Source organism: Brienomyrus brachyistius, unplaced genomic scaffold (assembly GCF_023856365.1).
Source record: "Brienomyrus brachyistius isolate T26 unplaced genomic scaffold, BBRACH_0.4 scaffold100, whole genome shotgun sequence".
NCBI lineage: Eukaryota > Metazoa > Chordata > Actinopteri > Osteoglossiformes > Mormyridae > Brienomyrus > Brienomyrus brachyistius.
The window spans coordinates 102,706-129,350 of record NW_026042375.1 but is presented as its reverse complement, the minus strand read 5'-3'; the positions used below and the strand labels follow the sequence as shown (position 1 = coordinate 129,350).

Here is a 26,645-nt window from a genome sequence, read left to right as displayed (position 1 = left end):
AAAACACTTCTTTACACAGCGTGTAGTTAGAGTATGGAATAGTCTTCCTGTTCAAGTACTGCAGGCTAAAACCCTGGGTTCCTTTAAATCAGAGCTAGATAAGATTTTAACAACTCTGAACTATTAGTTAAGTTCTCCCCAAACGAGCTTGATGGGCCGAATGGCCTCCTCTCGTTTGTAAATTTCTTATGTTCTTATTTCTTATGTTTTTCTCTGGAAGGACACACAACAGTATTATAAACCAATATGCGAACCCTCTTAAAGATAAAAGTTGCATTCATTTATTTATAAATGTTACAGGCATGACACTGTAATTCGACCCCTGTCGTACAAATCAATTCAGTAAACCAGAGTGTAAATAAGCAGCTATAAAAAGCAGAACAATTTCAACTCCGTTTACAATAGTTGCTACAGGTATGAAAATATGATTTTGAATCAGGAACTGATTTGCATGCACACATTTCCAATGCATGGTTTTACTGTTTATAAAAAAACAACAAAATATTTCTGTAAAACATGCATTTAAACATGGCCAACACAGTATATTTTCCTGCGTGCTTATTTCTTTAATGGGAAATGACATCATTTCCCTACAAGGCAGAATTCTAGCACATTTACAATGTTGTGTCTGCGGGCACCTGTCTTTTCTTTTTTATCGTTACAAATCAAGTCTTTACAAATCAGTAGTTACAAACTGGCCACTTGCTAATTATCTCCCGTATGTCATACACCATCAGTTTAAAAAAGGTACGACAAGCAGTCCTATCAGTTATATTGATTAATAGCAACCTGGTACTTGCACATTAATCTTCAAGATGCTACTGCCGAACACAGATTACTCATAAGCACTGCATGCTGGTCTCCCCCAGACCCTCACAGACACAAAAACACCAAACCTGCACGTCATTCAGATAATTCACTGTGCAAAAAGGCACCTGGCTAAAGTACTGTAACCCAAGCATGAGCCCAGCGGGCAGTTCAGCGAAGAGAGGCTGCTGTGTGCAGAGGACACTGGAAAAATGACTCTCTTTGGTGTACTGATGAACCAATGAAAGGTGTAAGTAAAATCTCTCTAAAATCTGAACAAAGACACTTTTGGTTAAGACTTCATGCATGCAAAAAACAAAGGAACAGGCTGCTTTAATTAAAGCGGAACTGACACCAAACTCTGAGGTTTTGAAGAAGCATATTTTACTTCTGCAACATGCTGTCAAGCTCATGGCGGAATCTGACTCTTCTGAGGGGTTTTAAATATAAAAGGCTACAACCAATGGGAATATCGTGTAAGAAGAGAATGCAGCGTCAGCAGAATAATCTGTACACTTCAAATTACAATGTGCTGCTAACTAAGATCCGATTTCTAGGGGACACTTTAAATGAATCTCAAATACTGTGATGAGAACAGTGAAGCATTCTTGATTGAATGCTCTGATTTATGTGAATTACATATATTGGTGCACTTATTTGTATCTAAGCGCATTCTGTGTGTCTTTTAAAATATCTTTGAGGTTAATTTATTATGGGTATAAAATTGCTTTTATAAAGAGGAAATACAAAAATCTCTCTCTGATCCTATGAACCTACGTATCATCGTGAAGAAAAATATATAAGGAGCATTATCCTTCAACTATATTTGAATTAAACGTACAGAAATACAAAATGATGAGTGATGCATCACATGCAACTAATAGGGTAAGATGTACAACACACAATTCCATCTGCAAGTCTTCATGCAAATCTAAACACACAACTGTGAAAATATGAATGTGAACCTATCGGGTTATACTGACTTCCGCCGTGACCGGTGCAGCCTTTGGCAGCTGCCCTGCCCTGGGGAGATTGTGCCACTGATGGGTGATGACTGAGCTGTAGGTTCCCGGGAGCTCCAGGAACCGGCACTTTCCATCCGGTAGGCCACTGAGTTGTAGTAGACAGCGCCGCCCTGGTGGCCATGGCATGAGGGGGTGGGGCTGTCACATGCACCTAGCTGGGTACACATGCACGGGCAGAGGGAGCAGAGGCCCGGAGTTGCAGACCCGGGGTTGTAGGGCCGGGGGACGCTAGGGCTCTCCAGGTCCTCGGTTGGTGAGGGGAGCAGTAGGTTGAGGCGGCTGATACCTTCCTCCATGGGCAGAAAGAGGTTGCTGCTACTGCGTCCATCCTCGGCCACACCCAGGGCACCACCCCCACCTCCCTTCCTATCAGACAGCTGCCCCCTCCCCCTGGAGCCATCGGCACGGCTTGCGTCCTCCGAACTCACGGTAAGGAAGCGGAGAACTACCAAGTTCAGGAAAGCCCCGATTACCGTCAGGCCCACCAGGATGTACAGGAAGCTAAAGGCTACATACGGCGTCTTCTCCTGCAGGTCCTCCTTCTTCTGGAGAGCCACGAAGTCTCCAAAGCCGATGGTGGTGAGGGTAATGAAACAGTAGTAGTAAGCGTGGAAGAAGGTCCAGCCCTCAAAGTGAGAGAAGGCAGCAGCCCCCACGCATAGGGTCCCGAGGCAGGACAGGAAGCCCACCAGCACCATGTTGCCCATGGAGACGTTGGTGTTCCTCAGCCCCAGGCAGGCCTTCAGCCTCCGGAGTAGGCAGCGCATGATGGTGTTCATCCGCTCCCCCAGGCTCTGGAACATCACCAGCGTCAGCGGGATGCCCAGCACCGCGTAGAACATGCAGAACACCTTGCCGGCGTCCGTTCCAGGTGCAGCGTGGCCATATCCTGCACAACCACAGCACGGCACAGCTGATGCTAACATAGCCTCACTTTGGCACCTTTTTTTCACTGCGAATTTTAATTCTAGTTTACACATCTCCGTATGGATGTGCCTGTTTTTAACCGAAATGGAGAGCATTTGCGTTCAGTGTGCAGTATATTGTAATTTTAAATGTTACTTCTGTAGCCTCTGAAGACAATTTTTTTCTATCAAATTTTCTATCAATTTGACGCATTTTACAGTTAGATATTTAACTTAATCAGTTATAGTAAAAACACCTCACATAAAGATACACCGGCAAAGCCCATCCATCCATCCATATCCTATACCCTCTTGTCTTATAGCAAAACTCACCGCAAGGCATATTTATGCGCATCAGTGCTTTCCCAATTTTTGCAGTATTAAGTAAATACTATATGTAAATTACACTACAAATACGTACTAAAATGGCTCTGTACTGTGACAGTAAAGATTCTTATTTTAAGTAGAGCATCAACTATCAGCAACATTCAGAAAAAGCGATTTAATTCCCGGTATCTAACAAGTTCTCCGAATCACTGAATTCTGAAAGCGCACGCCACCCTGGCACGGCGCCGCTCCGGCGGCATAGTACGTGGGTGCCCGCTGCCTGGCACCAGCCCACTTGCCTATGGTGGTGATAACAGTGATGGCAAAGTAAAAAGAGCCGGCGAATTTCCACTGCCTGCCAGCCCGGTGCGGCTCCGCTTGCAGAACCACGCGTTCCAGCTCCCCGTAGTCTTGCTCCGTGAAGCCGTATCTGCGCTTCATGTCGTCGCGCTTGCGCTCCAGCAGCCGCTTTCTGGAGCTCTCCGCCTCGGACTCCAGCGCGTCGAAGACCGCGGCGCCCACCAGCAGGTAGGAAAGCATGCAGAGGATGAGCGACAGCGTCCGGGCGTCCTGCCTCCTCATGGTCGCTGGAGAAGCTGCGCCTCCCGGCTCATCTGGGGGATGGCTGAGGAACCGCGGAAAAAACTCAAGGAAACGTGGGGGGAAACACCTCGCAAATCCACGTATATTCTGTTCGCATGATCCAATATATATGTACGTGTGTTAATACATGAACCTAGTACAAAAGCTCAGAAATGAGATTTTACCTCCTTTCCCGACGTTTGACCAGCGGTGTCTCGGCGATTCTTCAAAAATCCACGCCTCTGCAAATTCAGACTTTTTTTTCTTAGTGTGCAACCTGTGCATCCGCATGCGATCATCTGTTATCCAGAGATGCCAGACATACCTCTCTGACACTGAAGTATATACAGCCGATGCTCCGTCTTACTGAATTTTATTGGTTTATTGGCGTTTTACTTAACTCTTGTACAACGTACACTACGACCGATTACATCACAGCTCATTGTTTGCTTGGGGCTTGTCAGTGAGGATCTATTCAGTAATTAAGGAGTTCTGCGTGTAAGATGCTGATTCAGACCACAGGAAGGTCTGTCACTGCCCAGCACAGGTGGAGTCAGTCCATCTTTTTTAAAAATGTTAATTTTTAATACGTGAAGAAACAGTTAAATAATTTCGGAAAACATACACAAATTACAGCGAACGCACAATAATCCATTTCTTACAACTCGTTAGATAAAGCACTCCTATTTCCTGATATAGAATATTACATTATGGTATTCATCCATCCATCCATCCATCCATTTTCCAAACCGCTTATCCTACTGGGTCGCGGGGGGGTATGGTATTCATTGTACTGTAACAACAAAACAGCACCAGGAGTTGCTGAACCAGGTGGCTTAATTTTAATGACCAAATATTTTGCAGCAAACTATAAATTTCATGTGATTCTTGCTTTTGCCAATAGGCTTCGGGTTAAGCACAACCCTGCACTGGATTAATGCTTGAAAAATACTGCAAAGGAATAATTTAAATAGACAATTAACAACGTAGTTACACTAGGAGCATCATCCACTGATCCAACAGTCCATCATCAGTCATACTGGGGGGAGTAGCTCTGTGGGTTAGAATGCTGTGTTTGTAATGAGTAGCTCTGTGGTCCAAATCCTTGGGGTAGCAAAGTAAATTCTCCATTGAGCCCGCGAGTGAGGCCCTTAACATCAGCTGTTACAGGGACAGTCTGACCCTGCCTTCTCAGTTGTATGTTGCTTTTTAATGCTAAATAAATAATATAGATTCAGCTGGTGCTAGAAATAACAGATAACACTGGAATTAGTAAGATTCTACAAAAGGTTACCCACAAGGAGATGTGAGTAGTGTAGTATTTCAGGCTTGCAGCTTTTTTTTGGACGTGTTCTGTACACATCGCACAGAAAATTCATGCCTGGCACATTCCGCTGTAATGTTATTAGCTGAATCATAGTTCTGCCTGGAGTGTTTGGGCCTGTACTCTGCCCTGGAGATCACTGTGTCCATCGGGGGGGCATCACTGCCCCTGGACTGCCCTGCTCCTCCTTTTATCGTGTTTTTTCTTTTTTTTACTGCAATGTTACATGCTCTTCTTTAGAGAGTTTCACTCATTCTATTTTTGCAGCATCTCTGTGTGTTTATTCCCCGTTGAAGATTAATCGTTAAGAACCTTAACCATCTTAATTGTTTAGAGCGCGAGATGAAAACTCATGTTCCATTTATAGTTTTTAATATTTTCTCCTTTGGGTAACTGTTTGGTTAATTGAATGATATGATCAAACATCACTGGCTGGATGGTAAATTACATTAAGATTCTGTTAGCATGACATCAAATGCAAAGACATGGTTTCTTTTGGTTGTTAAATTGTCATTTCCCTGTCTTAGCATCACGCCTGTGGAGAGACTCAGTACTGCTTTAACATTAAGAGATTTTTAATGCTGACCAATGTCCATACATGCAATTCTTTCTACTTTTACTATGCATGCAACAACCAAGGAATTTGTCACATTATTACATTAGAGAGGGTCTTTCTAGTGGAGTGCGTCAGACAATTGAGCACAACCTTCGGGGTACAATGTTCGAACCATTCGGTGAACATGGTCCCTCTGAATGGTTCGGTGGTCTTTGGCAGTGATGCGCCCATCTAAATCTAGAAGTAGTGGTTCTAGGGAATGTCATGATATTGCAGCCCTTATCACTGATTCACCCCCTGCTGCACGCTGGGTACACAACAGTCTTTGGGGCTCTCCACACCGTAACTCTCCCGCGTGTCAGCGAGACGTGGTGCAGGCAGGAAGGAAGGTGGACGACCCACTGGCAGCTCCAGGAACAGGGTTTAAAACAGAGACGACCAGGAAATACCACAAAACAAAAACAGACCACCGATGTTCAAAAAGCAAAAGAGGAAAAGCAAAGACTGACTACAAAGGTCTACGCAACAACAAAAAAAAATTAATACAGTCGACAAAAAGTTCAACAACATCAACAATGACTCCAGGAGGAATAGAACAGGAGCAGGAACTTAAATACAAAAACAGGAGTAATCAGGACAGGTGAGAACAATTAACAAGGGCTGGTAACAGGCAACAAGTGAAACTAATAAAACTAAAATCATGAAACTCAAACTAGGAAACAGAATCTAACATTAGGGGAATAACAGACAGGTAACACACAACCATGGGCACAAAGCAAAGAGCAAAACCGAATACAAGTCACAAAACACAGGAACTAGAAAACTGATACACATGAAACACAGGGAACAAAACAGAGGAGGCAAAATTTGAACACACAACTGAGGAGATTACAGGTAGCTACATGCTCAGCTCATTGAGCTATGCAGCTGTCTGGGGAGCTGGGGAAACACTAAGGACTGACAACAGGGAGGACAGGATGGCCAGCAACACCTGCTGGCCAAACGGGGAGAAGACACAAAGGACTCGGACAGATAGTGAAGGTTGACTCATCAGAGAACAATACATGTTTCATATTGTCCACAGCCACAGATTTGTGCTGCTGGCATCATTGAAACCAACGTTTGGCATTGACACAAGTGACCAAGGGTTTGGCTATAGCAGCCCGACTATGAATATTGACCCTGTGGAGCTCCTGATGAACAGTTTTGGTGGAAACAGGAGAGTCAAGGTGCAGTGAGTTGGGCAGTTGTGGTTTGATGTTTTTTGGTTAGAATCTGGGTTAGTACCCAGATATCCCTTTCAGTCAGCTTCCTCTTGCGTCCACAGTTATTCCCATTGGACATGGTTCATCCTTCGTGGTGGTATGCCAACATTACTCTGGATACCAAGGCTCTCGATGCACCACAAAGACTTGCTGTCCTGGTTACAGATGCACCAGTGAGACACGCAGCAACAAATCCAAAACATGTACTCTTTTGAACTCTTATATGTCTCCTGTAATGTGTGGATTGCGATATTATTTTGTACAGCTGTGCTACTGCTCTGCTAATTCAACCTTCACACTCTGCTCTTACTAATGGAATGAACAATCAGTGAAGATTGACCACCAGGCCACGCATATATAAGCGTCAAACCTCAAACACTATTGACCCAGTGTTTCAGTTTCATAGTCCAACCCATGAACAGGAACTCCTGTTTCCAGCCCTCCTGTTTTACACTGTCCAGTGTTTTGCACTTTAAATCCTGTGAAAACCTTCCCCCTGTCACTCACTGTCTGTATGTCACACTGCAGTCCTGGGGGAGCCTTATTTTATGCCACTGTATACCTGTATATGGATGGTGTGACAGCCCACTTGAGATGACTTGACTTACTACATTTACAGAAAAGGTCCTGTCCCTGTTCCTGCGGTCACTTCCACAGTTTAGGGCCCTGAAATTGCAGACCCAGGCCCTCAGTATACATACCAGCCCAGGAAATAAAAGTAACTTTTTAATGTGTGGAATATTTGGCCAGAAACACGCCAGTGTGCACTGTAAAGTCCCACAGAATAAGAATGTGAAAGTTTACTTCACATATATTTATTTTGTGTCTTTATCCAAAGGATGCACATTTCTGATAAAGCAGGGCCAGCAAGTCGCTGGAGCAATTGGGGGGGGGGGGGGGGAGGCTTAGTCAAGGACCCAACAATGACATCGACTACCAATTCCAGGATCTGAATCTGGGACCTTGCAATCATGGGCACAACATTCAAACGCACTGAACCACACACCACCCCCAAAAGGGAATGAAAATAAGAAAATCAACAAAATAAACAGATCTATCTGTGAACACCTGGCATGTATCAACCTGTGATGGAAGGAGGCTCCTCCTGAAATCAGTGAGGGTTCATTTATAAAAGCTCAGAATTTAAAAGTAATTGGCCCCCGGGTGCTGTAATCTCTGCAGCTCACATATAAAGCGTCATAACTGGCCGTGCTGCTCTGCCGAATGCATTTGATAAACCTTCCTCAGTCTCTCCACCATGATGACATTAAAATTCAAATGCTGGTTATCATACGAAATACATGTCACATTAAGCACCAGCTCTAAAAACTCCATAATACTTTTAAACTCTGTAATATTTTTAATTAAGAGGTTAAAAAGTGTATTAAACAACACATGCAAAGCAAAAATACTAAATTCTAAATAAAATTATAAAGGAGTATGCCAGCAATAGATGAATGTAAGTCAAAAAATACATAAATAATAGACAGACAGACAGACAGACAGATAGATAGATAAACAGATAGATAGATAGATAGATAGATAGATAGATAGATAGATACACACAGATCAAGTACCCTGCGTAGCACTACAAATTCAGCTGTCTGAGAGACTCCAATCAGGTGTGATTAAAACGTAATGATATATTCTGAAAGGCCTTAATCCACCATGTGTTTCGGGTATATATATCAAGGGCATATATATCAAGGGCATATATATCAAGGGCATATATATCAAGCCCAGTAGTCAGGTAGACACAGATTCTCCCGTTCGGGGATGTCTGCGCTTCCTCGGATGTTCTTGCCTCGGGTCTGTGTTGCTGGGCTCAGTGTATGCTTACAGATGTCTTGGCGATTACACACAACCTGACGGGTAAAGGTCATCGCCATGGCTACACGGGAAAGCAAAGACGCAGTAGGGTGCTACTGTAGGGGTGCTCTGCTAACAGGATTAAGAATCGCTCTTTAGAATCAATCCGGACCCATGTTCTGACCAAACAGCTTTATGGGGCTTACCCACCACCATCTTGTTGTGGACTTGCATACGGCAGTGGTCAGCATGAAGCTGAGCTTGATTGGTTCGTAAATCCGCTGATTTCAAACATCCCTGCTATGTTCAGTGCAGAAACCTCTTAGAGGTCGGGCTGTGAGACTGAAACCTATCATTTCCTACCTCTCATATCATATTCATCTCTTTTCATAAGGCTTTATGGGGCTTTAACAGAAAATTAAGTGCAGTTCAAAAAGGACATCTGGTGATCCATTCTGTTAGAGAAAACTGTCTCAGAAGCAGCAAGTGATTCCATCCTGCTGTTACACAGTGAGCTTGAGGAGCGCAGGGAGACAGTGAAGCTCAGTGCCAGCTCTCTGGCTGCTAGGTGCAGGGAGGTTGTGGACGTTACAGAAGAAGTGAGAGGGAGAGGGGGCCTTTCCCCCACCCATCCCCTCGTAATCACTAGGCATCTTTATAAAGCAAGTTTGTGCTGGGCCTGAGGACTGCAGAGACAGGCAACAACAGCCTGCTTCAATTTCCTGAGAGAGCAGAGCGCATATTTTCTATATTACTGTTTACAGTTCAATGTTATTTACACCTATACATTATATCATGTGCTGTATTTCCTGTTTTATTTCTTTGTGAGAAGCTGCCCTTTATCGCCAGCACAACACCAACGAACAAACACTGACACAATAAATTTCACTGTTTTCAAATGATGTCATGTCTGTGAGCTCTGGGAAAAAGGATAATCACACACGTACCAAGAGGAGACAGTGTAGTTCAGTGGATACAGTATAAAATGTTCAGCCAGCATGATATAGCACTTTAAGCTCCAAAGAGTGTTTCATTATAATAGAGCTGGAGATGAGGATTCATGGACCCCAAAGGAAGGATTAGCACTTTGTTAGATAGGGTTGGATTGACGGTTTTTTCAGATTAGGAGGCTATTTTTGATTCAGCCGAAGGCCTGACTGTCAAGTCCTTAGTTACAGTCAGGTGGGGGTTTCGGAGCTCAAAGATATCCCCACTATATCGGTTACCAATTAAGCCTAAAAATAGATTCTGTGCTTTCTCCAGTGTGTCTGTTCAGAGCACAATCACTGGTGTCTGGTTAGGTAGGAATCATGTTTCTAGTCGCTGTAATTTAGTAGTTTCTGTTCCTCCCCAGGCACATGGGTCCTCTGACAGACTCTAAAAATCAAAACCAGAATCAGAATCCTTTTATTCACCAGGAACAAAAAGAATTAGAAATTTGTTTCGGTGCAGGTGGTGGCATAAAGTGTACAATTAAACATACCATCAAGAACAAAATAATAAACAGAATAAAAATACAAGTAAAGATGGAAGAAATAAAGATGTGGTATATTTTTAAGTCAAAAAATATTTGAAGGTAAAAAAAAAAGAATGTGGTAACTTAATATTCCTAAGGGGATGTACTTCTGTATTCTGTGATGAATGTATTCTGTAGTATTCATGCTAACTGAGAGATTTTATATTCAAGATGCAGGTAGATAAAAGCTGTACCTGATCTTATCCCTGCAGCACCTTCCTTGCAAGGAAAAGGAACCAACCTCCAGCCTGCAGCTCCTTAAACACGCTGCGGCGGTTATCACACAAAGAACTCAGGGCTGCAAAAACACATGGTTGCTCTGCTTCTTTGAGACCCTTCGTCTTGATGTTACAAAGTGCACATAACTAAGGCTAGAGTGCCCGGCAGGTACAGAAACACATGTGTTATGCTGAGTCACATCTGATAACCACAGAGTGCAAACTGGCACGCCTGGAAGTGACTGATCTACTCTTTACCGAACATGCCTTTGATCATCTCACAGAGCTCGCTGTTCTCCTCTGTACCCATCGTACCCTGTCTCACAGAGCTCGCTGTTCTCCTCTGTACCCATCGTGCCCTGTCTCACAGAGCTCACTGTTCTCCTCTGTACCCATCGTACCCTGTCTCACAGAGCTCACTGTTCTCCTCTGTACCCATCGTACCCTGTCTCACAGAGCTCACTGTTCTCCTCTGTACCCATTGTACCCTGTCTCACAGAGCTTGCTGTTCTCCTCTGTACCCATCGTACCCTGTCTCACAGAGCTCACTGTTCTCCTCTGTACCCATCGTACCCTGTCTCACAGAGCTGTCTCACACAGTTTAAACTCAACCACTGTCACTTGTGTGTGTTAATACCTGTTTCACATGTCATTAGTACTTATGCGTCTGGTGCTCTCTCTACTGATTCTATTCCACTTTCTCGCGTACTCAGTCTAGTCTTGGGATTGAAAGCGTTTCTGTTTGGTCTGGAATTGTCATTTCAGTGGGAGAAGCGAGACTCTTTTCAGCACATTTCATTTCTCCTACTCCTCTCGAAATAATGATACAGTTCATAAAATAAAACGCAATTTATAAAAATAAAACGGATCTGTTATTCACCTTTATTGTATTAGCTATATAATAATGTTAGTCAAATTTATTTACTTTTGAAAATGCAGTCACAGAGTGTAACGCCATCTTGGAAATCCCTCCAAAACTGACAATATATCAGATTGTGCAATTTGCCTCGCATTATCATACGTGGACTGAAATACAGTTTAATCCAGACTGTGCAGTGTCAATCCCCCGTGGCTGGTGTTCCTTTGCCCTTCAAATTGAAAGTGGCAACCCTAACCACAAAAAGCATATCTGCAAAACAAATGTAAAGAAAAAATAGCTTCGAATGCAAGTTCTGCAAAACATTGATCACTGCAGCAGCTAGCATCATGTCTATGTCCATCAGCATATCAGAAGTAATGTATCTCTTGTTGATGTTTACGACTGTGCTTAAATAATACAATTTTACTTTTGATTATTAACAGAGGTAAAACTGTGGCCTCCAAATATGGACTAGATTTTTTCTGGTGTTTGTCTCAGCTCTGTCAAACTCTTGGTCTTGGTCTTGACTTAGACTACCCTTCAAGGTATTGGTCTTCAATTGGACTCGATATACTGTAGGTGGTCTTGTCCCCTCTCTAGTTGCTACTGATCCTCCCTAACACTGTGCTGAGTATGGATTTACCAAGTGATTATTAGCCTCATATTGACACATGTTTCTATATGCCTCGGTCTAAGCACTTTCACCTCCTGTGCTAATAAAGAGACCCTGTTCCATCCATCCATCTTCCAAACCGCTTATCCTACTGGGTCGGGGCGGTCTGGAGCCTATCCCGGAAGCAATGGGCACGAGGCAGGGAACAACCCAGGATGGGGGGCCAGCCCATCGCAGAGCGGACCCTGTTCCATATTCCCCCAAACAGAAACATTTTTAAAAAAATGCCATCTGCAGCAAATAAAATTAATATAAACCTTCTATGCTTTGCTAAGCTAAGCAGAAAGCTGCAGAACAGTTTACAAATAAACCTTTGAGTGAACTGTTGGTCTATTTATAGTCATGGTGGATCGCTATGACCTAGAGATACAGACAGGTTCATTGGAAGTGCACAGAAATGGTTAAGAATTTAAACTTCATACATACATAGCAGGGAAGAATCGGATGATGTTGGTATGGCTTTGCCCCTACACTGTCCATCTGGGAAACGTCACACAACTGAGCCAGGGAAGGCAGAGTTTCGTCACCAAGACAAGATGGAGTGTTACTATGCTGCATGTTCACTCGTATATCGGGTATGTAACAGGTGTCAAGATGCACGTGGAGGAGGTTCAGCGGACTGCCCAAGCTTCTGAGTGGTTATCAGGCCAGGTGTGTCAAAGTGAGAGAGTCTGGTTGATTTATGTCCATCTCAGCATCTTGAAAAGGTGTTGTGTGGACTCTGAGTCTCTGCATAAGGAACAATGGAGGAATAAAAAAGTCCCATTTTAACCCTTTAAAGATCTTAGACCTGGGAGGTCAATGCCAGCTTCTCGTCTGATAAGCAACTGCAGTGCCCTCTGTTTGACTGCAGAAGATCTGAGGAGCATCATGTTTGTTTAGATGTTTAATCATTTTGACCCATCGGAGAGCTCAGATCTGCAGATATAACTCCCCCCGCCCGCCCCCCCACACATCTCTTATCTCCCGGCCACCCCCACCCCTCTGCCAGCCACCCTCAGTTTCCACGCCTACGTGTTGTCATGGAGATGGAGTCTGCCTTCACCCCCCACATACTTCTGCTGAGGCTGATGTTACATTGGGGATGTGTTTCCAGCAGATGTTTCATTGGCATAAGTCAATAATAAAGAGCCATAAATATGATGTCTAGGACAATGTTAATCGACTTTAAAACTTTATGAAAAGCCTGAGCACTCCATAGAGCTTCCTGGTAATCGGAAGAGACGCCGCAAGGAATATCTCTCTAACAAGCAGTAAGCCAAAGAGAGAAAATCATGCCAGAACTGTTTTTGCAGGACTCTCGGGGGGGGGGGGGGGGGGCAGCAGGAACGCTTCACAGGGACAGGAGGGGGTCGGCCTGAAATTCCATGTCTGGTGGAATCGAATCACTGGGCGGCATTAAAACTGGCCTGGTTTAGCCCGAAGAGGCGTGGCTTGTGGAGGCCCTTCCACTGCTCACACGTGGCGCAGGATGTGAGGTGGGTTGAGCCAAACCCACCACACGCTAAATGACTGCTGCTGCCGCAGCTCAGAGTGAGGCGTTAGGAAATTTTCACAGTTACTCTGGAGATCTGGTGTGATAACAGCTGCGACGGCAAGCGAATGTGTCAGGACGCATCCCCGCACCCGGGGGGCATCAGACGTCCCCGCTGTACAGATTCGGGCCCTGAATCTGTCAGACCCATTAGATACTCAAAAAAACTTGTGAAAGCAGATGACCGTCTGTAAATTACGGATCTAATTTGAGGACATTTAACAGAGTGAAAAATAGACTATAGGGAAAGGAAACCAAAATGACAGGCACTTTTCTGGATGACATTCCAAAGCATTAAGATGACATCATGTTGTAACAGCACAGGAACAAGGTGGCGCAGGAGCTCAGTGAGCAGTATGGCAGCCTCCAGGGTTAAGGGTTCAAATCCTCCCACCACTGTGAGGTTTGCCCATTTCTTAGACAATTAGTTTGCTCTTATCTGAAGTGATGTACATTTTCTTGTAAAAGCAGGGACAACCGGTCCCTGGAGCAACTGGGGATTAAGGGCCTTACTCAGGAGCCCAAGGGTGGCATCACTCTTCCAAGCAGAGGATTTGAAGCAGCAACCTTATGATCATAGGCACAGAGCCCTAACTCACAGAGCCCTAACTCACAGAGCCCTAACTCACAGAGCCAGACCCACTCCACTTCACCAGGGGCTGACATATCGACTTAATGACACTAAGTAATAATGATAATGATTAAAATGCATCAAATGGTCTAGGGTTACTGTACTGAACTGAAGTGATTTGGGTTACTCTACTGTACTGAATTGGTTAAAGTTAATCTGCTGTACTTAAATGGTTAGGGTTATTGTACTGTACTGAATTGGTTAAGGGTGCTGTATAGTACTGAATTGGCTAAGGTTACTCTGCTGTACTTAAATGTTTATGGTTACTGTACTGTACTGAATGGGCTAAGGTTACTCTGCTGTACTTAAATGGTTAGGGGTACTGTACTGAAGTTGGTAGATTTATTGTACTGTACTGAAGTCGATAGGCTTACTGTACTGTACTGAATAGGATAGTTAAAAGATGACTGGATACAAGACAACAGAGTGTCCATCAGCTTGGTTGCAAATTCAATTTGTTAGCTAAATCACACCCTGGAATATTATCTTGATTTGTAATATTTAATCATTTTCATCTCTGTGATCAGACACTGCTGTTCACTGCAGACAATGAAAGATTAGGCTCTTTACGCACGACTGGCACTATTTCATTTGAATGAAATACTTTCTTAAAATGTCAGTAAGTGTAATTAGCACCCATTGCAAACCTCACCTGATGCCTGCAGCTTCTGGAAGGAGGACTGTGAGTTTCCTGGATATTCTAACTTTAGATATTGATTTTAAGTATTTTAAGTAATTTAATCCCAAGCCGAAATACCACAAATGCTTCTCATCTCTTCACTTCCACCAAATAAAAACACGTTTATCAATATATAAAAGAAGAATCTACAGAATTAAAAAATTAAATGAACCATGAAACCGGATGTTGACAGATGTGCTTTGACCTCCACTAAGTAACTGTGTCCTGCAATGTGTCTCTGGACTGTGAAACTACAGGAACAGAAAGATCTCAGGGGTTAATTATAGATCATAATTGGGATCAACGTGAGGGAGCCATTGGACCAGATGTGGAAATGAAATCATCTCTGAAAGCCGCAGGCGGTTGCATCCCCTTAGTTTCCAGGGTAACCGAGACAAAAATAGCAGTCTGGAAATTGGGGAGGGGGGGGGGGGATTCAAGATAACAACGCTCCCAGATGCCAGAAGAATTGAGTTCCCATCCTCTGAAATGTTGAAACCACAGACAATGGTGTCTGGCTATCATCAGCTTAACACTGTATCATAAGAAAGGCAGTGAACAGCCAGAGCAAAGCCATTGCCCCTTATTCGGTTGAATAACCCCATGTGGCAAAACCGCACCTTGCATTTCCTCCAGAACATTCTGCTACGTGTATTATCTGCACTCAGCAGGTTCTAGACTGTTCTGCTTCGGGGGGGGGGGGGGGGGGGGGGTGAAAGATGGAAGGACAAGGCAATAAAAGAAGCACACCGTGCAATAGGATATGATTTATTTATCCGTCATTGAAATGCACCTTTACTGTGAGATGTTCAGAACACTGCAGATAATGCAGATTCTTGCAGATTCCACCCCTCTCCCCAAAACTGGGAAGTCTAAGCTTAAATAAAAACTTAACTGATATCTTTTGAAGAATGACAGGTCATATTTGAAAGATTAGACATTCGTATATCATACCATGCTTGCAAATTCCGAATACTGGAAATATATCTTCCTACTCATGAGCATTTTCTATTGTTAATTATCAGGTATCTTGTATTACTTTCCTCTACATTTTTCATCCAGTGTGTTGAAAAAAGTTCTCATGTGTAAGCTAACAATATGAACAATGTTCACATCACATTAATAATTATAGGAAACATCAAATCCTCAGTAGAGAAACAGCACCCAACAGCAGTAGGTAAAGATACATAAGCACACTGCAGACATGAGGTTAGCTGAAGGAAGCAGATGAGATCTATTATATAAACTCATGGTGAATTCTGGAACCAGCGAGAGCTCCTCTGAACCATGATGTAACCTGGAGGCAGATGAAGTGCCGTTGGGGGAGTTCTGCAGTTTGAGTCCCTTCTGAGAGGGAATCTGAGGGTGTTCTGAGGCTGATCAGAACTTAAACCGCTACACAGGCTGAGGTTCATGTATGTATTTGTAACTAGTACCACTCAAGTTCCCCTTTCAGATTACAAATCATTAAGGGAAGGAACTTTCTAAGAGCTGGGGGTCTCTTTTGGTCATTCGACAGTATTCACAAACACCCTGGAAATGCTAGACAACAGTGTCACTCTACATGAAGCACTAGACATCATTACAGCATCTACATAACTCTGTCCTGCTTAACAACCTGCTTAATTAAAATTCCCTACAGCAAAAATGTTTCAGATGGTCAATTATTAACCACCAGACCAACAATTGTAGGTGGCACCAAATAAGGAATGCTACTAAAGGTTCTAGAACTTTCCATCGATGTGGCAGGAGTACTCTGTTAAAGAGAGGCTCCTTTCCATCAGATTTCTGCTTATAGCCTGTACAGGTCACCTTTCCACTTCAATACCCCCTTATTTGGAAATGAGACAGGGCACACTAATGAAATACTCTGCACTCCTGCAAGCCCAAATACAATAATTTCCCTGGCCTTGCATTGACGTCAGCCATATCCTCAGTTGTGCCACTAGACCTGTCCACGGTTACACCATGATATCGTGCTCTAACCAGCTCAGGAAAGAAAATAACCCAGATTCTTGAAAACCTTAATGAAGCAAAGATACATATGCATCACTGTGTACCATTACTATTTGGGGAAAAATGTGCAACATTTGTGTAAAAGAGGTAATTTTATTTTTCAGTTTTTTTACAGTCAGAATATACCACTTTGTGTGAGGGACAAATCTTCAGATAAAGGCTTCTAGGAGTAGAATATCTCCAGCAGAGAGCACATAGCTTAGGGACTTGTGTAGTTGTAACCAAATGGTGAGTTTCTGATCTTGAATTAGGCAGTTATACGCTTCCGAAAGACTGTACATTGTGTATTCTGTATTGATGCCTGTAAAAAGATCAAGTTTACAACAATAATACGATGTCCTGGAGACGTACTTCACATGACACTATATCTCACCACTGTTACTAAAGCTCTGGTCCAGAGTAGACAGAGGACACCCAGTGACATTCACAGCTCATGCAAGCAGTGGCGTAAAATCAATTATAACTTTAAAATAAACAATGATATTTATAGTTATATAATTGATAATATCTTACAAAATGCTACATGCACCTGACACCACAGTTTTTCATTTCAAATCTAGGCCGATGTAATGTGAATCAAACACACTGCAAGTCTTTTCTATGTTACTGTGGACAAACTATTTCAGATGCTTTGCAGAATGGTGTAATATGTAGAAGAGGGTTGCTTAGCCGTTTAGGGCTCGGGGGGGTTACCCCCAAGCAGAGAAACACTTTGAATTTGCACTTTTTTGTCTTTAGATTGCACTGTTTCCCAACCTGGTCCTCGGGGACTCACAGATGGTCCAATGTTTTTGCTTCCTGCCAGCACCCTGCCAGACAGTCCAGATTTTTGCTACCTACTGAGACCCTTAGGCTTAGCATGAGATAAGTGCAGCTGAGGTTCCTGCGGTACAATGAGGCAGCACAGCTCACTTCTCACCCGGACCAGTCACATAGTGCACATTCTCCATAAAGAATGCAGTGTCATTGCCTGTGTTGCTCGGGACCAAAATCCGCTCGTCTCCAGTGTGCCTGCTGCCTTGCATTTATGCTGCAATTTTAAAAGTAGCTGTTTTAAAACATGCTGTCCTTCTGCACTGGCCATCACGTAGAAGCCCCCTTATCTAGGTTTATATATTCTTTATATCCAGTCTACACGGAACATGAATTTAATGGATGAGAAAGATTTTAAACCTCTGCCACTGAGAGACAGATGCACTGAAAAGTAACACTGTAATTCCAGTGAGCACTTGCATAAGAAGCAAATGCACTGCAACAAACAGCTGACCATTAGCACTGTGTACTTCAAGATGAATAGGTATTTCTCAATTTTATTATGAATAAATGGAAAATCATTACTGTTATTATGTGAGCATAACCCTAGAATAAACAAGTTTAGAAACATGCATGCTGTGATACAAAGGATCCAAGGCAAAATGGCAGCTCCTGGAGCACACAGATATGATATCTGGGATGATATATTAAAGCACAGTCACGAAATAATGAAAATGGGTTGCAGTAAAACCACCATAGAGTGGTGAAAAACTGTGAAAAACTCAAAAAAGAAAAAAAAAAAACTCAGGGATTAGTTTAAGGATATATCGTATAACAGCAAAACTTGTGACAACATGACTTCTGAGTGATACACTGAGGGATTCTGGGTAATGAGTAAGCATGGGAGTGTTTTTATTACAGTCAAGTTTGTTAATATAGACTCTCATGGTTCAAAAAGGAAGGCGTGTGCATTGACAGTGTCTTTAAGGAGGAAATCGAGGAGCGAAATGATACAGAACAACAGGAACAACTGGTTCAGCTGAATACCGAACACTAACCAACCTATTAATGTACATTTAAGTCATAGACGGAGTTTGATGTTTGAACTTGGAGGAGCAAACAACATGCATCCTGCTCACCTTATGTGTTAACGCAGTATCTGATGCAAGCATAACCTATTGTTTTGTCTACCTACAGGGTACCAACAAACTGCTCATGCAAAGTAAGAAGTGCCAGCATACGGCAGAACAGTGCAATTGGTCTTGCCAATTAACTGCAATTACGACTCAAGCAATTGGGGGGGGCACTGCCCCTCCTTGTCCCTCCCCCGAAACTCCATCCATGGCATCCAGAAAGAGGAACTGAACTTTATAGTGGTCTACGACGTCACAACATGGCCTTCCTCTTAAACAACAACCCTAATGTAAACCGCACCTCAACGACGGCAAATTTTTAAATGCCTGCAATGTAAATTTTTACTAATTAAAATCTATATCTTCAAAAGTACAAAATAATTCTGAATAAACAAAAAAGCACCATTTTGATCAAAATATTCCGTGTTTTTCTGTTTGGACTTGGTCATAAACAGTGGTTTTTACTTTCATTTCTGCCGCCGGGATTCCACTTTCGGTTTCTGTTCTGAATCATGAGATCAGGGTGGGGTACGTTCCTTTTCAGGCTGCTGTCCCTCTGGGTTCAGTACTTTTTATTCCCTATCCGTCACTCAATTCGCCATCTACGAAAAGGCGTTGCGGCCATCTGCTCGAAAATGCACCGCCGGTCGGATGTGGAGGACGAGCTGGAGTACGAGTACGATTCGACCTGGGAGGAGGAATCCGGCGACAGCGGAGACGAACAAGCCGAGGAAAAGGAGACAGCGAGGAGTGACACCGCCAGGGTGTGTAGCCGCCTAATGAGCCAGAATCCGAATCCTTTTATTTAATTTGTTTTGATGCAGGTGCTGGCACGAAGGGCACTATGAAACATACCGTCAGAACAACAATACCAAAATAGTAAATAGAATAAAAATGAAAAACAGAGGTAGACGAAATGTTAATATAAACAAATTAACGTGTAGACGCATAAATAAGAATGAGACGACTAGATGCAGATAGGGTGACCACCTAATCCATGTCAGGGGAGACACTATAAGCTACTTCAGGTTTTACAAACTACTTTAAAACTGATCGAGGCTCCTGTGCTTGGCTGATTAGTTCAGTTCTTGTGCTTTTACTAGTTTATTTCATTGATTGAAATATTCATCCAGTTGTTTCACTTTAACATCAATAAGAGTATAACATTTTTTGACCTACAGTTGGTGACTAAATATGAAAAGGTCTCTAAGTTTGGTGAAGTATCTTTATCGCTTCTGGCGGCCCCCAAAAGGGTTTGTCTGGTGGTAATGGAAATTAAAGTGTCTCATTCTGTCCGATTAAGACATCGCCCCCAGCACTGCTCTGGAGCCCCCCTGGAGCCCCCCTGGAGTGCTGAGCAGTCAGTGGGCAGACAGGCAGTGGCCCCAGAGCTTATTTATAGCTATTATGGTGAGCACCTTAAATAACAAATAAAATTAGAATATAAAAAAAAACATGGTGTCCTTGGTAGGTTGCGCTGGGGGGTGGGGGGTGGGGGTAGCAATGACTCTTTGGGAGTGCATAGCCCTAGAAATGACCCCCACAATGCCGACCTGTGGCCAGCATATTCGGTATTATTGGCTCGGCTTATGTGAAACGTTTTTAACCCCCATTCCCAGTCATGCTCACATCCTGCAGCAGTCTAGCACCATGGACTGTTTGCCTAGTGGTCAGAATAAACCCTTTGCCTAGTAACATCCACCGATTCATCTTCCATAACTGATTATTCAGTAAAGCAATGTGATGGTAATGGAGTCTGTCCCAGGAAGCGCAGCGCAACACCTTGGATGGGATGCTACTGTAACATGGGGGCCACCCACATACACACAGACACATGCAGGCAAACATACACACAGACACACGCAGGCAAACTTACACACAGACACACGCAGGCAAACATACACACAGACACACGCAGCCAAACATACACACAGACAAACGCAGCCGAACATACGCACAGACAAACGCAGCTAAACATATACATATATACACAGAACTCCACCAGTACAGGATTTTCTCAGTATTGATACTGATTCTCGTATTTAAGGATTTAAAAATCGCTTTACTGTTGTTTGAACTGAAGTACAACAAAATAAATGAAAGTAGTGATAAATAATGGTCAAATGTATAAAAAAAAAAAAAAAAACATGTGTTGGCGACAGGGGGTTGCAGTGTGCCCTCTGATGGACAAAGTACGCAACGACAACACTCCTAACATGGCGTATCATTCTCCCGTTACTTTTTAATTGCCATATACTGCAAATAGATCATATCGACCAATTATATTAGTACGCAGATTTATCGGTCGGTCATTAATCTGCATATTTTGTATTACAATGTTGCCCATTGCAGAGCAGCTGAGGTGCATGATGAGAACTGACCTTGTCTGTTTAACATGCAACATACATGTTTCTATATATCAGGAGATACTTCCCCTGTCCAATGAGCTTCCTAGCCACTATGATAAGGCCCAAATCATTTAGGGAGGCATTGGAGTTGCTGTAGTAGAGTTATTGTATCCATTTTATGTTATGAATATGCACAATGCAGCCTTTAGTTGTTCTTTAACGTTATGCACACCGAAGTTCAAGAAACCTTTTCGTTTCTGCTTTGCTTTTCAGAGGCCTTGTCGCTACATGAGAAATATATCTGCGGCGAGGGACATGCAGAACTACAGGCATGACTACCCAGTAAGTTTGACATTGGCAACAAAGAGAAATAGAATGTCAATCCAGTCACATATCGAGTAGGACATCGGAGATATTTATGAAAAAAACAGCAAGTTAAAAGCTGCTGTTGTTATTTTTGTCCCACACAGGTGTAGGAATAAATACATGTTTAATTATAAATGATATCACTTTTCTGCATGTTAGGGACACCATGAGCTTGTAACAGCTTTAAGAGTGACTTTATAAACTGCGAATAAGTAGTTATTGCACAGATATAAACCTCATTATTATTTCTGTAATCCAGAAGTCAAATTCAGAAGGCGGGGTGGTGTGTGGTTTAGTGGGTTAGGGTCTTTGGTGAAGGACCAAGGAACCAGAAGGAGGATAAAACACGGGCAGGTGGATAGAAAACAATGAACAAAGCAGGGAAAAGACACAGGAAACAAATACACACAACAAAACAGCGAACAAACACAATGACCAACTAAGGATCAGAAATGCGGGCAACAGGGCAAGTTCAAAATGCTGGTCACTAATAGTTAACAGTCTGCTCCGGGAACAGATGGACACTGCTACAAGGCAAATGAGAGACATGTCAGTTTTTTTTATTATTATTATTGTGGTCTAGGACTTAAAATGTGTATTAAAGCTATACCATTATTGTTAATACTTGTGCTGTGTGTTGTCATTTGAGGGCTTTTTTGTATTTAAATACTAAAACTACCTTGGATGAGATATGCGAAAACTAAAGAACTACCTCTATTCTTACTTATGCAAAAGGCAAAATGAAGCATCCAGTTTTTTACCTTTTTATTTCCAGAAGCCTTGCCAAAGAACAAATAGGGTGAGTACTTGTTCTCTGATGCATGACCGTAAGTTAAAACCAAGACAGCGATGAACCTGAAGCGACATGGGGGCTTCATGTCTCACAGTGTGTTTCCTCTCCAGGACAAGAGGAATTTAAAATTCTACCTCGGCCAAATACGCAGCTCTCCCGATGGTACGTCACTATAAATACTACATTGTTAAGTGCAGCCCTTCCTTGATTAAAACTGACGCCGAATCTCCCTTGATTGTGCTGTTACAGGTTTTGTGATTCAGGATTTTCACAGAGAGTGGTTGGGAGACTATGAAAGACTTGAGTATGTTCATTCCTACATTCAGTGGTAAGAAATACAGTATTTCTGTAAAGATTTTAAAACGTGCAGGAACTACACAATGAGAACACGCTACTGGTTTGCAATCACGCTATTACCCAGATCGAACAAATCCTGTAAGGATCAAGAGTAATTCCTTGACTGACTGATATCTTTGATATGAATTTGAAGTTAAATTTTGGTGTATTGACAATACAAATATGCTGTATGCAAAGCTGCACAAATTGTATTTAAGTTTAAATAACAAATGAACATCTTACATATAAAATGAATATTTTACAGGTTGTTTCCATTGCAAGAAGCAGGAATGAATTATCTTGCTTATGAACTAACCAAGGAGGAGATTAAGGTACGTTGCAAGAGTGGGCAGTATACAAATTCACTCATACTGACACAGTGTAATGCAAATATCACATTTCTTGGCCAATAAGGACTTCTGCGACAATAAAGATGCAATGAAGAATCTTAAGCGGTCATACAAGCTCATGTTGGACTTCTATGGCATAAAGCTGGTCAATGAGAATTCAGGAGAGGTACAACGTGCAAAAAATTGGGAGGAACGATTTAAAAATCTTAACAGGTTAGTGAAAAGTTAATTCCTCAAGAAATCTGTGCTTCAGATCCTTTGAGAGGATCAATGAAAGGAAAGTTATGTGATTTTTATAGAAAGATTACTGTAGGAAAAATGCTATCTTCCTGTATTAGATATTCAGTAATGTCGTATATGTCAAAATCCAGTTTTGATAAAATATGCAGTTATGGGTTTTGCCTCTGTGTGGCAGTGCACTTCATAGACAGTACTGTGCAGGAGTCTTAGGCGTAGAAATGTTTAAAGCTCTTTATCGGGGTAGTATTTGGATGGCTAGTTAAATGGCAGTTTGGTTGCCAAACCTCCCCACAGAGGCACCCAGCCATTCACTACCAGTAATTAGTTAGTAACTTAATTAGTTAAATAACTCAATGAGGTACTGATTTGCCACACAAGGTGGGGTAGTGGCCGAGGCAAAAAAAACACACTGGTGTATTGGAAGGTTGTTGCAAACACTGGTGATTTTAAATCTGACTACCCTGACACTTTGACATACCATACCATGCAGATCATCTAAACGTCATTGTCTTTTACTGCTAGAGACTTTTCCACAGTACTGTACTGTTTCATGCTGAATATTTATGTTTTTTTTTTTTTTTTATTATTATTGCTGGTAGAAACACACACAACAACCTGCGCATCACCCGTATTCTAAAGTGCCTGGGGGACTTGGGCTACCAGCAATACCAGGCACCGCTGGTTCGCTTCTTCCTACACGAGACTCTCGTTGAGGGAAACCTTGAGAATGTGAAGCAAAGCGTGATGGAGTACTTCATCTTCTCCATCCGCAATAAGCAGAAGCGGCAGGAACTGCTTGAATTTGCATTCCAGCACTACCAACCCCGAGAAGAGTTTGTGTGGTGTCCGAGCAGGATACAGAGGCGGTTTAAGCAGAAAGAGGATCAGAAAAGGTATGCAGAGGGAAAACATCCATGTCAACGTGCGGATTGCAGTCCTCACATGTCTGAAAGATACCCAGCTGTTGTGGCAGCCCCGATGAAAAAATGCATGGAAACTTCTGGCCCCTCACAGACAGACATTGTAGACAAAGAAAGAGAAACAGACAATTATCATGTTGAAAGTGCAGACAATGCGACCAAAACAGCTGCAAAAGAACTAACTGACAAGGAGCTCAATATTCAGGAGACAGAGCAGACTGCAAAGAAAACAGATGAGCCAATTTCACCAGTTAAGCAAGTGGGGCAGGGACTTAACAAACCGATTAATCTAATAGAAAACTCAATGGATCTTAATAATGATGTGACAAATCGCAGTAAAACGGATGCAGTAAGTCGAGAAACTGTATGTGAAAATACAGAGAGTCCTAAAGTGGTTGGTGATCAGGTTGTGTGTCATACTAATTTAAATGACGATTTGGAGAGTCAGGGTCTTACAGTTGAAGTGTCAAAGACTCACATTATTTTAAATGAACAACTGGGGAGTGGGAATGTCCATGAGGAGATGACATGGAGTCACGTCACTCCAGCCACAGAAAAAAGGAGTTTCAGCGCTCCAGCTGATCAAGAGGGCAGCAAGAGCTCTCTGGGTGAAAATGGGATTCCCAATGCTTTAAGTGACACAGTAGAGGGTCACAGCTCTTTGAGTAAAGATGGGATTCCCAGGGCTTTAAATGAAAAAGCAGAGAGTCACAGCTATCCGGGTATAGATGAGATTCCCGGTTCTTTAAGTGAAAAAGTAGCGATTCACAGCTCTCTGAGTGAAGATGCAATTCATAGAGTGGAAAAAGTAGAGAGTCACTGCTCTCTTGGTAAAGATAGGATTCCCTGTGATTTAAATGAAGAAGCAGAGTGTCAAAGTGTTGGTTATAGTATGGAGCCTAAAACAGAGTGAGAGCCAGATGGGGAGATGAGATGAGTCAGTGCACATTGATAAAATGATTATTCTAATCCAGTCACCTAAGTATGAGAGAATTAATGGAAATAACAAAGAAGGTGAACAGTGTATGGATATTACTAAGAACCTGGCTTATTGTAATTTGTTTAAATCAAAACAAGATTGCCATGTAACTGATATGGATTGATCTGGTCTGGGAGATAAATTTTCTGAATTTTGTTTTTTTGTTTGTTTATAGTACTGTTGAAACGTGTGTTTAAAGCTCCACCTAGCACTGAAGTCACCATGTATCACACTGGCTTCTCACCTCCACGCCTCCCATTCAGTCCTTTCCTGTAAGTTGAGAAATAAAGGCTGTGATTTTAAGGTCTGTGCCATTTGTTATAATTTTAATGCCATTTGAACTTAGTTCAATGTTAGTTTTTCTTAGAAATCCTAGGATTTCGTGTCACTCACATCAGCAATACACCGGAAAGGAACATCAACACGCACCACATTGCCAAAAAGGCCCAGCAGAGATGGTTTTTCTTAAGACAGCTCAAAAAAGTAAAATGAAGCTTTCTCCTTCAGGTTTACACAGACATTATTGGGTTCACCGAGATCAGGGGGAGCTCAAGTAGGAGAAGGGAGTATTCTAGAGTTTGGCCTCCTCAAGACGCATCATAACCCTGTGGAAGAAGTGGGTGAAACTTCTGCTGCGATTAGAATATGAAGTCAGAGTCAAATGCAGGGTGAAAACCCCATCCAGGTGGATGCCTAGAAACCCTTCATGTTGCATTGCTTTTAGAAACTGCTGCGAATGGTTTACATTTATTTGACATATATTCCTTTGGTAGACATGTACAGGCCTACCACCTGTACAGTTGGCCAATATAGATTCCTATATCACTTTGACACAGCATTCGCCAGCTTCACTGACCCTCTCCATCTGAGGCAGTGACATCAGTGAAATCATGTAGTCATCTGGCGAAAATAAGGAACGGCTCCTCCCAGCACACATTATCACACGCTGGAGGGATGACCCCTACCCAAGTTCAGCAGCTGCCGCTCTCTGGAAGCCAAAGCCCTAATGCACGCAGTGTCCTGTTGGCTCTGAGGCGGCCACCAGCACGGCTACCAAAAGGGTATCCGGAGCAGATAGAGGTAAAGCCGTAATTAAAGATTTCAAGCGATACAGTGAACTGGAGAAACAAATACGACGTTCACAGAAAGTTCACACAAAAGCTGTCATTTAAATTGTATTGAAAGTAAATAAACTTCAAAGTAAAAAAAAAGTCAATAAAATACACTACCAGTCAAAAGATTTTGCACACCACAGGTTTTTAACAGATTTATATTCTTATTAAGCATTAGAATGTTGAGTGATTAACTATAAATGAAAATATAAGTCAAATAAAAGAAGTTTCCTATATATCATGGAAAGAGTATGTAACAGAGCATGTCTGACATCCTATTAAGTGGTTGTGTTGATCGGGTCAGGTCAGGTTGGGTGGCATGCACTGATGCAGCACATTGCCACACCCACCACATGATGAAATGCCTTAGGATCCCGGCTGGCGACCCCCCCCAGGCAGACACACGGTCTAGTTCCACCCTCCGGAAATAGCCGTCCATCTTTCGCAGCCAGGTGTTACGTGGGAGTCCCCTCTGACTGCTCCAGCTTTTCAGGTCCTTAGCAATGAGGATCATGCGAGCCAGATCACCCTCAGGGCAGCACACCACATGGCTGTAGTGCCGCAACAGAGGCTCCCTCACAATGCAGAT

General features: G+C 42.7%; 2 protein-coding genes across 4 annotated transcripts; one reads left to right on the top strand and one right to left on the bottom strand.

Annotated features, from left to right (window-relative positions):
* Positions 1-285: 285 nt before the first annotated feature.
* On the bottom strand, positions 286-4,053 carry LOC125727515 (potassium channel subfamily K member 15-like). The gene is made up of 3 exons (XM_049004311.1): positions 3,832-4,053; positions 3,364-3,689; positions 286-2,721 (listed from the first exon to the last, which is right to left on the bottom strand). Exons 2-3 carry the CDS (start codon positions 3,644-3,646, stop codon positions 1,781-1,783), a joined length of 1,224 nt encoding a protein of 407 aa, XP_048860268.1. The 5' UTR covers positions 3,647-3,689; positions 3,832-4,053; the 3' UTR covers positions 286-1,780.
* Positions 3,473-25,247, top strand: LOC125727514 (opioid growth factor receptor-like protein 1). 3 transcript variants are annotated; one of them, XM_049004307.1, is made up of 9 exons: positions 3,473-3,592; positions 18,677-19,376; positions 21,234-21,302; positions 22,102-22,125; positions 22,230-22,281; positions 22,369-22,447; positions 22,721-22,787; positions 22,870-23,018; positions 23,645-25,247. In XM_049004307.1, exons 2-9 carry the CDS (start codon positions 19,125-19,127, stop codon positions 24,876-24,878), a joined length of 1,926 nt encoding a protein of 641 aa, XP_048860264.1. In that variant the 5' UTR covers positions 3,473-3,592; positions 18,677-19,124; the 3' UTR covers positions 24,879-25,247. The 3 variants fall into 3 exon arrangements, with proteins under 3 accessions (XP_048860264.1, XP_048860267.1, XP_048860265.1); XM_049004310.1 differs by lacking the exon at positions 22,870-23,018 and having other exon boundaries at positions 23,645-23,783; XM_049004308.1 differs by lacking the exons at positions 3,473-3,592; positions 18,677-19,376; positions 21,234-21,302; ... (1 more) ...; positions 22,230-22,281; positions 22,870-23,018 and having other exon boundaries at positions 22,404-22,447.
* Positions 25,248-26,645: the final 1,398 nt, after the last annotated feature.

Coding starts and splice junctions, on each gene's coding strand:
- LOC125727514 (XM_049004307.1), top strand. CDS start 19,125: ATGAGATCAGGGTGGGGTACGTTCCTTTTCAGGCTGCTGTCCCTCTGG. Junction 19,377..21,233: donor CGAGGAGTGACACCGCCAGG/GTGTGTAGCCGC, acceptor TTTGCTTTTCAG/AGGCCTTGTCGCTACATGAG. Junction 22,282..22,368: donor AATACGCAGCTCTCCCGATG/GTACGTCACTAT, acceptor GTGCTGTTACAG/GTTTTGTGATTCAGGATTTT.
- LOC125727515 (XM_049004311.1), bottom strand. CDS start 3,646: ATGAGGAGGCAGGACGCCCGGACGCTGTCGCTCATCCTCTGCATGCTT. Junction 2,722..3,363: donor CACTGTTATCACCACCATAG/GCAAGTGGGCTG, acceptor GTGGTTGTGCAG/GATATGGCCACGCTGCACCT.